The sequence below is a fragment of the Nanorana parkeri genome, unplaced genomic scaffold (genome assembly GCF_000935625.1).
Source record: "Nanorana parkeri isolate BGI_ZX_2015 unplaced genomic scaffold, ASM93562v1 scaffold444, whole genome shotgun sequence".
Classification (NCBI taxonomy): domain Eukaryota; kingdom Metazoa; phylum Chordata; class Amphibia; order Anura; family Dicroglossidae; genus Nanorana; species Nanorana parkeri.
Window position 1 is genome coordinate 312,680 of NW_017306712.1, and position 12,949 is coordinate 325,628.

The following is a 12,949-nucleotide window of genomic DNA, read 5'->3' on the forward strand; positions in this document are numbered from 1 at the left end:
CAATCTGATGATAAACAGGGTAAAATATTAACATTATTCCTTCCTCCCGTAGGTTTCTTCAACTCTTAACAACCAGTCAACCGAAGCTGCTTCTTTTTGCTGCCCAAGCGGTTGCTGCTCTCTGATATTATCATGTAAAATGCACATGACCAATGGCCCTACATTGTACATTAGGTTACCAAGGGTCCACCCAAATTCTGAGAGAGACAGACAGTGTTAGCTGCCAGGGAGAGTAAGAAATTAGGTAAACAACTAACCTTATTCACCATTCCATAGATAAGATGAGCAATTAACCCATTAAGGTATGGACGGGGACCCACTACAAAGGGTAATTTTGTCTCCAGCCTGGAGTTCAACTTAAACAGGCAGTTGACTGTTACTTGGAAAAGTTAGATTCCTCGAATGTCACCTTAATGTTTAATATCTGCTTTTTTAACAGTTTTCTGAAGATTTTACATATCAATAAAGTTTATCAGAAAATCCTTTACATAAACCAGTTTATGAAAATAATATAATTTTATGTTAAGTGATGCTTTAAAGATGTGTTAACAGTTTTTATGGTACAAATGAAAAATCATTAGTTCACTTCATTACCTACAATATATCTGAGAGGGATTAGCAACTCAAATACATCTGGGGCCATGGAAAGATTTAGCCTTGAAGGCTAGGACCCTGGTATTTTGAAATAAATTAAAGGTGCCCCAAGTGAATATACTAAATATACTATAAAAAGAAAGTGCATATATAATTTATTTTAAATAATTAAAAAATTCAATGAAGGCAATTTTCAACTCATTCCTGTTTATTTTCTGCTGCTTTATGTTTAAAATACTGTGCATGCTAAAGCTGTTCCCATCACATCTATTTAATTGGGATAAAATACATCAAACCATTTCCTGCATTTCCCTTATTTAAGTTTTGGATAGTGAGATAAGGATTTATTGCTGTTCTCATCCTTTCCAACACTTAAACATAACCAACATATATCTAGCCAGCATCTCTAGTTAAAGAACTCGCATAGGTATAATCAAGGCTGTATTTGTTAAAAAATCCCCCTCCCTCTTGCTGAAAATCCAACAAATTTCAGATGTAGGAAGTCACTTTTGGTCCCCTGCCCTGCAGACAACCAAGGTCTGGGGCAAGAGTTGAGAGAACATTCAATAGACTCTATTTTATCCTGACTAGATTTTGGGGTTGGAAGCCTTTATGCTGATCATACATAGTTTAGTAAGCACTAAAGTGCATCTTCATTCCTGTCTAAGTTTTGTTAACAGAAGATCTCAAAATCTATACATAATTCATACATTCAGATTAAGATAGTGATACATCCATACTATACATAAATCCTAGTGTTATAATGTACAGGGAGCTAAGGGGACACATTAGCACTTCTGAGAAAGCCATATATAAGAAGTACTGTATATCATTAGTCTTTATCAAATTCAGATTTTTTTTCTGGGCAATAAGTTCATTGTCGGGTTGTACAATATGGTAGCCTGTTTTCAGCACAGTGGGGGTAAATCATTTTCAAATAAATACAGCCTAGCATATGCTTATGTGAGTACCTTACTTGAGATGCTTATCTTTATTGACACTGAATGGTGGCAGTGTCCTCAGAGCAAGCATTAGCTGCAAAAAGGTTAGACTCTTTTAAATACATATTTCAACCATTCTACAGCAGAAAATAAAAAAAATACAATATTAATTTATATAAGAAACCTTGTAAAAATATAAAACACTTTACCTTTCACATATTTATTTTAAAAGATTTTGCACCGAGTTCCCTTTATAGTCTTAAGCTGTAGATTTACACCACACACTAAACAAAAACAGTAGGTATCTATATATACAGTAGGGCTATACAACTACTCATACATTTGTTTGCAGATGATGACATGGTGAGGTTTATACAACTGCATCATATTTTTTTTAAATATATATTTTATTAGTTTGATATTGTCTGTAGATTTGACAACACAGAGTGAAGGGAACTAGACAACCTGCAGCTTTCCAAATAATACAAAAATTAACAGAATGTTTTCAAATTACAGCTATTAAAATGTATACTTAAAAGCTTGTAAAGGGATACAGAGAGAATAACTTGGGTAAACAAAACAGACAGCAGAGAATATTTAAAGGGATATATACAGTAAACTCCCAGTTGTCCATCAAGCATTGGTAGTAACTCTCAAGCAACTATGCCCCATGCGGTGCCCAAAACCCCATGGCCCCATTAACTTTCCAGATGCTTCTGCAGCCAACGAGTGAATGTAAGCAGCTGGGAGCAATAGCCAAACTGCAATGGCTATTTCAAATTGCAATAGCCAATAGCAAGCCAGCTATTGAAACCCCACCCACTCAGCAGAGGAACACAACTGAGAGAGAACTTTCCCTCTCAGGTTGGCTCCTCTGCTTAGTGGGTGAGTGCAATAGCTAGCCAGCTATTGGGTTTTGCACTTTAAAATAGCCACTAGCAAGCTGGCTATTGAAACCCTGCCTACTGAGCAAAGGAGCAAACCTGAGTGAGAAAGTTCTCTCTCAGGTCCACTCCTCTGCTTGGTGGGTGGGGTTTCAATAGCCAGCATGCTATTGGCTATTTCAAAACACAATAGCCAATAGCATGCTAGCTATTGCTCCCCATTGTTTACATTCTGCTGCTGACCTCGGGATCTAGCTACCTGTCAGCAGCAAGATGTAAACAAATAATTTAATTAGCAACCAAATAAATTTAGTTGCTAACAAAATGTTTTTACTGTGCACCAAGGAACACATTATGTCCTCCATGTCTTGCCGGTTGCTTGAATGATGGATAATGGGGAGTTTACTGTATATATATATATATATATATATATATATCCTTTTTACATGCTTTCATAGTTATCCTTAACGGTGTATCAAAATAAAACCTGCTTATTACAGTGCTTAATAGCTCAAGCTCTACTTAACTAGATTCCTCTATGGTAACATCATTAACTCTTTAGAGCACCTTTTTGTGTGGTGTTATAAAGGGGTTGTAAAATAAATCCTGATGTCTGGTGAGCAATCCAAGTAACTAGGGTGGTGGGATGGATAACCTCTTTCATTGCCAGGACACAGGATAATAGCTAATACATTGTTATATTTCAATATGAAGAAAATGGCTGGTTGTTACAGTGTCATATAGTTTACTAAGCCAAATTTGTGTAATGGAGTTAGCCAAAGGTTGTCTAAACCCTTCTGAAAACATGAATTAATAACCTGACAAACATACATTCTTAAAAAAAAGTTTAACAAATATGCAATGTGAAAGTGAGTGAATGCACACAGAAATCTCTGCAAGATGTCTATCTAATTTTGGAACACTTTGCACAACACTATTTAGAAAAACAATATTTAATTTGCATCTAGTTTCACATTGCAAATTAACTTTGCATTATTTATATGAAAAACCACACACATAAATACCTTCAGCTTCTGCTCATCTTTGGGTTCTGGAAGACTAGCGATTTTCTTCTCAATATCATCCAAACATTTCAGTAAATCATCAGATTGTCTTTTGTATTGATACCACTGATGGGAAATCTCCAAAGCCTTTTTCCTTCTTTGTGATCGCAAATCCTAGTATTAATATGAATAGGAAAGATTAGTTTTGTACATGCTCAGTCATATCTGAAAGTCACCAGAGTCTTGCATTTTACTGTATATTGAAATTCTATTTTCCATTCATAATCATAACAATATTAAAGAATTGAAGGCACTTTTATAGATAACATTAATCTGTACATAAGCCCAGCCACTAACCTTTCAAGTAACAGAGTATATGGAGTGACAGAGATCAATTGTTTACGTACAAAGGGACTCATTAGTCAAACGCTGTTATGTATTAATGTGGTTGGTGCAGCCATAACTCAGAATAAAGTCAGTGAAAGTAGTGCATATAAATAAAAGCTTTATAAAAATGTAAACGAGTTAGATGAATCACTCTATGTTCATCTATATTTTTTTAGCTGCCTGGGTGGAAATTTTACTTACAGACAATTTATGTTGCAACTGAAATATGTAAATTACTATGAAGCAAAATTTAAAATCACAGATATTGTATTTCTTTTAAATTAAAACAAAAATTGAAGCAAGTTTGTTTTGTGTGCACACATTTCCAAAATGATAAGAAATGGATTTGTGAGAACATCAAAGAAGCATGAACTTGGGTATCTTAAGTGCAGGAGAGCAAAAGACGTTCCCTTGTCTCTAGACCACCAAGAGAATTTTATGGGCCCCAAACAACCAGACTGTCTTCCTTCCCCTTCCCCATCACAATTAAATTTCTCTAGATCAGGAGCATATAATAACACGATTTTAGAGATGGCAGAGGTTTTGGCACAGTATATAAGATATTAGAGGATTAAGCTACAGTTAGGGATTATGTAGACTAATTTAATAAAGCACTGTGTATCATAAACAACTGCCATGCTTTGTTTTAGAAAGTAATGTTCTCACTTTTTTTCTTCATTTTTTGTAACTCAGTGCCTCAATGCTGCTGATTTCATCCAGTATGTTTCAGCCACTACCTGTCATGCATGTACATGCATGTACTCCAGCAGGGCTACATGTCAAGGCAGACATTCTGATGGTGACAACAGTGGACAATGCTTGCAGAATGTGAATGGGCCCATCCCCTATAGTTTCATTTACTCCAGAAGCACATGTGACAGGGTGTTAATGCTGGAATGCAGTTAGAAGAAAGAGACAGAGGGTTGCCATCCCTTAACAGGAAGTGTCAGAAAAAGGACTTGGACTCATGGCAGGATTTTAAGGTACTACTATAGTTCCAAACACAGAAAATCACAGCCACAATGAGACCGTGATTTCCCATGAGTCCTAGATTTCTGTTTACCTGCTCTCTTTAGGAGAGGTTTCAATTTACTTTCCAAGCCTCATGTTTAGTAAAAAGCTCAGAGAGATGATTTTATATACAGCAAGCTTGGTGAGGTGGCTACTTTACAACACACACTGGGACCATGGGGAACAAAAGTAGCCACCCTCCAGAAGAAAGAACAGCGTCAGCATTAATTCTAGAGATGATTTGAGAAGTTACAGCTAAATGATGCACAAATAAGTTACATTTTTGTTAATAATTAGGGTACTTGAATGCCTTTTTAAGATTTAACTCCTGCGTTCAGTGTCACTTTAAGGTTGTCTGACAGCCCAGTATTAAGACTTCCCTAATAAGAATCCAGCCTAATACTCCAATTTTGCGAAACAGCTGTGCTGGCCCCTGGATTAGCTTGTTTCCCAGTATCCTATGCTAAAGAGAAATTCAGCTACCCTCATGGTGCTCAGTAGGGATGAGCTTCAGATTCTGGGCAACCAGAAGTTCCTCTCAAGCCGAAACTGTTCACAGTTCATTTAACAGCTAAAAGCACAGATTTAGTCAGTTCACCCACCCAAACCTCCTGGTGCTTAAGCCTGAAGTAATGTATTTATCGTTGGTAGTAATAATCCTACTAACTTAAGCTGACCCTCTGGCTTGTTTTGAATTGTAAACAAGTTGGTGGGTAGTGATGAATGAACTTGAATGTGAACCCTATTGAAATCAAAGGGATGCAAGTTTATTAAATCAATTCTGACAAATCTTGTCAAACAATGGGCACTTTGGGTATATGGGTACTAAATGTACCAAATGTCCCCCCCCCAAAAAAACATTCAGAGGGGAGAGGGTTCCCCAATTTATGTGACTTGAGGGCAGCATAAGAGTAACACCATATTCTGCCATTACATAATTTTTATGTGTAATACTCTAATTATTTAGTTGCATTTTGTTATCTAGCAGTAACAGGTCAGAAAAAAAAGAGATAGCAGACGGAGCAGATCAAAAAGCTGAATTCCTGAAATTCATAACAATTGCTAAGACAGTGGCAAAACATGTTTAATAGCAGAGCTTGTGATCTTCTTTTAGTTTAGTAGCACACTGTAATGTCTATAAAATGTAATAACATGTTAACACAGAGTAAACAAAAACACTTCAAAACCCCAACCACACATTCCAGAGATGGGGTAGCTTTTATAAAGAAATACACATTACAGAGCCATGTTTTAGAGACAATAGCCAGACATGTAGTACAGTGGATGGAGAGTATATAAGCAGCTTGATTGGGCAGCAATGTAAGAGGGAGACACAAGGCACGTTTTATCATGAAATAAAAATGGATTATGTCAGAAACATAGCACAGAAACACTGAACATCATGAAAGTCTTTAACTCAACAGCAGTTAAAACGAGAGACAGATGAGGCATTTTTTATAAATAAATAAATAGAAACATTAAATAGAGGCAGAAATATAGCACAGACACACTGTGCATCATGGAAGCCTAATTTACCAGGGCACCATTTGAAGACAGAGAGATGAGGAAATTGTATAAAAGTATATTAAATAAATAAGTGAAAATCAAAAAAGCCTACAACCCTGCTAAAAGATCATTTTTGTGGTATCATTATGTAAGAATAAATACAGACAACATGTAGTTGTTAGAGAAAACCCTAAATGTAATACTTAATTGTATTGTCTATTTATGTGTGTTTTACATATGAACTGCAAATAAGAAAACAGAAATATAAAATATAACAGATACTCCTTAAAACTTGCATTTTCTAAGCTTAATACAGGCTCTTTTAGGATTGCCAATGACAGACTGATTAAAACAAGTTATGTTCTGATTGTAGATGCTGCAGTGGCCACAATGCAGAGCCATATTACCCTGGAGAAAGGCCATTGCTATCACTTACAGCAGTGATATATGCATTGTAAATCCTCAGGGTTTTTGTCATCATGCTACAGACACATGCCTAAGTATTGATCTCATAACTGTACTGTTCACATAATAATGTACACTTCATAGATGAGCATATATGAAGGGTCTGCTTATGCTGATTTTAAAACAGCATATGACTAATTACATGATCTATAGGTAAGCAAATAAAATATTTCCTAAGACCACGTCAAGGTACAAACAATAGGGAGTACAATTTAATATAAGTCTCTCTGAATTTTCTTAAAGTATTCAATATTCCTTTGAGTTTTTATCTGTCGAGGGTGAGTGGCTTTATTGAGTAACAAAAAATTAAAATCAATGACCTTACTTCTTGAAAACACAACCAATAATGAAGTGCCCTATAGGAGAGATTTAAAGGACATTTTGTCATAATTAGAGATAATGCTAAATCTTGGGTTATGGCATGTCTTGCTTCCAGGAAGGATTACTAAAAAAAAATCTGTTGCTGTAAGCAGCATCTGTATTCAAAATGTCCTTTTATTGATCCCCCATAAAAACAATCCATGCAAATAACATTATATAGAAAGCATTTTAAATTAATTTTTTTTCAAAATATAGCAAACACTTTTATCATCTTTGTTTACATTACCACCAATTAATTAGAGCTTATTTATGTTTTTAGCAATATTTGTATATTTGTTTTTTTTCCACATTATCCTTCATATTTCCAACCTATGGAATGATCAAACTTGGTGGTGTTTGTATTGTAAAGGCATACATGTACTGTATGTATGCAAAACAATTGTTAGAATGTAGCTCAGCATTACAATAGAACATCAAAAGGGTGTATACAAATGTATTCACTCATTTACAGAAAGTTCCAAAATAAGCTTTCAGTTCAAAATTCAAACAGGGAGGACTAGTAAGATATATATATATATATATATATATATATAAATCACTTACAACTCATACAACATTTATTGTATATGTGACACTAGGAGACTATTTGAGCATTGCACAACCACAATTTAGTATGCTGCAAAGGGACTGACCTAAGGTAAGCTATAGATTCCCGATTTATTTTTCAATTAAGCATGACCTAGCTTTAGATCTACAGTGTATTTCTAGGTTATGCAGCTGTATTTTTTCATGCGAGAAGAATAAATTTGACCTGGTATCATCCTCCTGCACAACAGAGATTGGTGCTGTAGTGCAAGGTATATGCTCATAGGAGGAAAGAGCAGAGCAAAAGAAAGATAAGCTCATCAGTATGCTGCATCCCTATTTACTGTCCAAACACAGGTTGGGTGAGGGACAAGACCTGTTTTACATCACTGCAGCAGAAAAAAAAAATCAAGTTTCCTGTCCTGCCAGAAAGGGTTGTGTGACAGAGCTGTGTAAACCTCAGAACTGGGTGGACAGAAATAGAAAATCCTTTGGTAAGTAACACAGTTCCCTTATATGTTTTCATCTCTGTGTTTAGCTGTTTGCCTATGGGTTAGTTTTAATAACACCTGTAATATTATTTTATGTAAACCAGAAATATTAAACAACAGAAAACAATCAGAATTTCTTTTTATTTTACTCATGTATAGTAACCAAAGCAAGTATAGTATGGGTTGCTTATGTTGGTAATATTCTGATGGCTATTAGTTGGTACTGATGTCATGCAGCTCTGGGGTCCATGATCTAATTTCCAAAAGTGAGAATGTCCCTTGTTATATTGCTTGAGCTTGTACTAGCTGCAGTAGAGACATGAACTACATTAGCCTTCTCTGCCATAAGCAATATGAAATAAAATACAATGTACTTGTTTATGTTTACAAATTATTTTCATTTTATCCACTCGAGTTTGTTACAAGAATATACAAGGGTTCATTTTTGTATACATACCTTGAGAGTGTTATGTTTAGCCTTCAATAGCTGTTGTTTTATCTTGATTTCATCCCTCTTTTTGTCATCTGAAATTTTTAGCTGAAGGTTGTTCCCTCTTTGCAGCAGTTCTTTCACTTGGCTATCATCGTCTTCACTCTGGAGGTTAGAAGAATAGGCAGGATTAATTATCATTAAATCATAAAAAATAAAATGGGACAGATCACTGGTCAAGGGTTACTACAGAGACAAATTGCAACCTGTTTAGCTCGATGATATACTGACATATCAGCATTGGAACTAAGAGAAATTTGCAGGCCCTGGTTTAGGATCTGGTGATTTATTTATAAGTAGAAAGCTCTACTTAGTCTAATAAATGTATTCAGTTCTGTCATATATCAGGGTATATAAAAAGTAGGAATTTATCTTGCATATGATTGGATAGTTGCAGTAAAGCAACTTTAAAGTCTCTCTATTGCTAGGGTCTGACTTTACCTGAATTAATGACTAGACCATTCCTGCAGCTAATCTACTGTCAAAACAGAATGTCCTTAAAGTGTATTTCCAGCCCAGAAAAGCACCCTCCCAATGCCAAGGGCATGTGGCATGGTATGATTGTCTACCCCTTTTCCTGCCCTGCCAGGCCTGTGCTCAGATTAAGTGTCTGGTTAGGAATTGTAGGGGGACCCCAATTTTTTTCCAATTTTTGCGGGCTTGGAATCCCCCTTAATATTCCTACCAGACCTGAAGGGCCTGGTATAAATTTGGGGGGAACCCCACACACTTCCTATTTTTATTTTTTACTGGAGGTCCCTCCTAAAATTCCTACCAGACCTAAAGGGTCTGGTATGGTTTGATGAGGTCGCCCCATGCTGCCATTTTTTTATTAACATGCCTTTTTATTCTGTTCACTACCTCTGAATTAGTGAACAGAATAACTGAGCTGAATGCCACTCAGTGGAATTTGGCTATTCACTCACTGCTGTTTGGCCCCTATGAGAATAGGAGCGAATGGCAGTGAGTGAACTGCCAGACATTCCACTCAGGCAATCCAGATCTTGCATTGGCTTAGTTGAATGGGTTCTTCACTGTGGCTCAGTCGATCATGATGACCTGAAGTGAATAGATTCGGCTCCCTTCACTTCAGCTTGCTTATTCACTTGGCTGCATTTGGCAGCTTAGTGAAGAACCCCCTTAGACAGAATTTAGGCTCATTAGCTCTGTAATTTAGCAATACAGCAACCAGTGAGCATGTGGAAGGTCAGTATCAGTGGGTGGAGATTTCTTCTTATTAGAAAGGCTGTTACTTTGCACTGAAAATAATTTTTGAGTTTAAGAGTTAAAAGGGTGATCTTTATGCAGGAGTATTTAGGCAGGGGTATTCAGTTTAGATAACTTTTAAGGATTTATATCAATGTTATGCTAGGCATAGATTGCTAGAATTTCAGTCAATCAGCCTGGGTAGGGTTTTGTTTATTTAATGGTTGTCGATTAAAGACCCATTCCCACCATTATGGTGTGTTACCATGCATTATGCCACAGTTAACATTAATTTACATGGGCTGCCTAATGTAGCAATTGTACAAGGGTAGTATAGCATTTTTGGCAGCACACCTTAAGGCACGTCAGTGCACTGCATTTCACTGCAATGCATGTCCATTAGCAAGGTGCATTGAGATGCCATTCAGAATCAATGCACCACACTAACACACGTACTACACATTTGTGTTAAGGCTTTATTTCTCAGGGGTAAGGGTTATGATTTGGTGTTGTATATTAAGAGTTAACCTTAGATGGTAAATCAAGGGTGAATTAATACAATGGTTGTATCTAGCAATGCAGAGAACAGATCTGCTTTGTTTATAGCCAATATTTATTGCCACAGAGACAGGCTAGTATTCTGGGATTTTATGAAAAAAAAGTGTTGAACTGCAATTCTTGCTTATTTGTCCTTTAAAAGATATCCACAGTTAATATGGGCCAGCTTATGAAGAAAAACTGAATATACCACTGCTTTATAGAGTTATGACTTCATCCACATATATCTTATTCACCATTCTGTGTCATGCTGTTCAAAAGTATCCATCACAAATACTTTACCATATCTTTATTGAAGTCTTCTTCAGTGAGATTCACTCCAAGTTGAATTTCAGCCTCCAGTGGTTCAAGCAATTTCTGCATATCAAAATGAAACTGTTCCAGCTCTTTGGAAGAAACCATGGGCTGTATAAAAATAAGATATGTATAAAAATAAGTAGGCTCTGATATACTGTACATAGAAGTACATATAAGAAACATAAATGGAATGTTTTATTTTTCTGATCCAAGAATGTAATTGTTGTGGTCTTCACGGAATTTTCACAATCTACTGTGCCCATGTTGTATGCTGTATGCAATCATAATTCAGAATTATATACGTATTAAGGCACGTAATTTATAAGAATGGGTTTATAAGTTATTTAAAACAGCAACATAAGAAAAATACAACAGATATTTATTGTATTAAGATCACATTTATAATTTTAAAATCTATAACTGATACCTTATTGATTTATAATAATGCAACCTGAATAGCAGTGTACATTCAGGAGTGCAAAGTGTAGCCCTTGCCATGTACAGCTATTAGAAGAACAGCCTTGAAGTGACATGTTTATCTTAATGTCATATGTGACATTAGCAATATTAGTTAGGCTGTGATTTACTAGACTGCAAGTAAGCAGAGCAGGAGTTCATCAGCCAATACAAACTGGGATCTAGGGCAACAATAAGGCAGATGTGGAACTCAATTGCTAGCAAAGTATGGTGGAACCTTGCACTGTTCTTCTAGCTGTTGGTTTTAGGTAGACTTGTAAGCCGGCAAAAAAATGGTTTAGTTTCGTATTTTTCATTATTTAATTTTTCGGGATTCGGGTCTTAAAGTCAATTCTATTTGGGATTCAGATGAATATTTGTTAATTGCAAACGAATAATCATTGCAGCAAAGTGACAGAGAGAAGGAAAAAAAATGACTTTTTTTTACAGTCTACAGAAACAAAAATCCGAATTGAATTTCGTACGAATTTTCGTAAATTCGTACATTCAGATGCATCTGAATTTTTCATTATTTCTGTCATTAGGAAATTTGGATGCATGCAAATGTACATATTTCTGAAAATTCATACGAATTTCAATTTGAAAAGAAACCAATCACACATGTCTAGCATTAGGAGTACCAAAACACAATAGGCAAACTGTCTTTCAACACGTCCAGCCTCAGAGTGTTTAATTTAGCTATTTTTTGATCTGGTTAGTATGACATTAATACTAGTCAGTACTTTGGGGTTAGAGGGGGCAGAACCAAAAAAGCTGGCTTAGAAAGGCTAGAAGTATAAATCCAGAACTCATAGTAAGGGGTGAAGAAATGTAACCATCTTTTCACCTTAAATATCCAATCATGTGCAGAGGAATTTAAACAATATATATCTACACCTTCATGTGTTTGAATGTTTAAAGTAAGCACAGGTTTACTTTATTCAATTCACACTTTTGTAAATCATTCACTTAGTATTCAGAGGTATTTTAAGTGTACCTTTCACCACTTTATACACTCATGAATTCTCACAATGTCTCCACCTGCCAATAACATCAATATTTATTTAGACATGTAATAAAATAAGAACATGAAAAACAGTGAGCAGTCATTCATATGCTCATTGATGATAAACAGTCATTGGGGTTGATTTACTAAGCACATAAACACGCCATGAACACGCCATGCAAAAACACGCCGACTGTGCGCGCATGCGCGCATATACGCTTGGCGCAGAAGCGTGATTCATGGCGTGTTTATGTGCAGATGCTTGATAAATAGCACAAACACGCGCGCATGGCGTATTACATTTCCAAGGATTCAATGGGGATGTGCAACAACCATGAGCATAATACCCTGAGGGAAGCCCAGTGGCTCAGGGGTTAGAGCTACTGTCCCACAGCACCCATGTCCCCGGTTCAAATCCTGCATCAAGTGAGTTGCATTTATCCACATACAGCAATGCAAATATCCACCCAAAAATCAAAACTGTTGAATCTACACACCCAAAAATATAGTAGTAGATATATGCCTACACCACCAATCGAAATGTGTACATTATTTACATGCTGCTGTGACAGAGTTCAAAATGTTACATATTCACCTGCGTAGATTCTGCGCACTAGTAATCGTATCGTGCGCATATATATTCTCATCTTGCGCGTTTATTGCACTCATATCCAGGCATGTACATGCTAATACATTAAAAACATTTCATTTCGACAGTCTGCACAAGATGATGAACCCCCAAAAATG

At 36.0% G+C, this 12,949-nt stretch overlaps 1 protein-coding gene across 1 annotated transcript in view; it reads right to left on the reverse strand.

The window, feature by feature from the left end:
• The window catches only part of LOC108790078 (dystrophin-like), a 703,081-nt gene that overhangs the window by 300,456 nt on the left and 389,676 nt on the right, over nt 1–12,949 (reverse strand). Inside the window, exons 33-35 of the mRNA XM_018560268.1 lie at nt 10,726–10,848; nt 8,647–8,784; nt 3,445–3,597 (exon numbers count right to left, since the gene is read on the reverse strand). Coding sequence (XP_018415770.1) covers nt 3,445–3,597; nt 8,647–8,784; nt 10,726–10,848 — 414 coding nt within the window. The remainder of the gene's footprint in view (nt 1–3,444; nt 3,598–8,646; nt 8,785–10,725; nt 10,849–12,949) is intronic.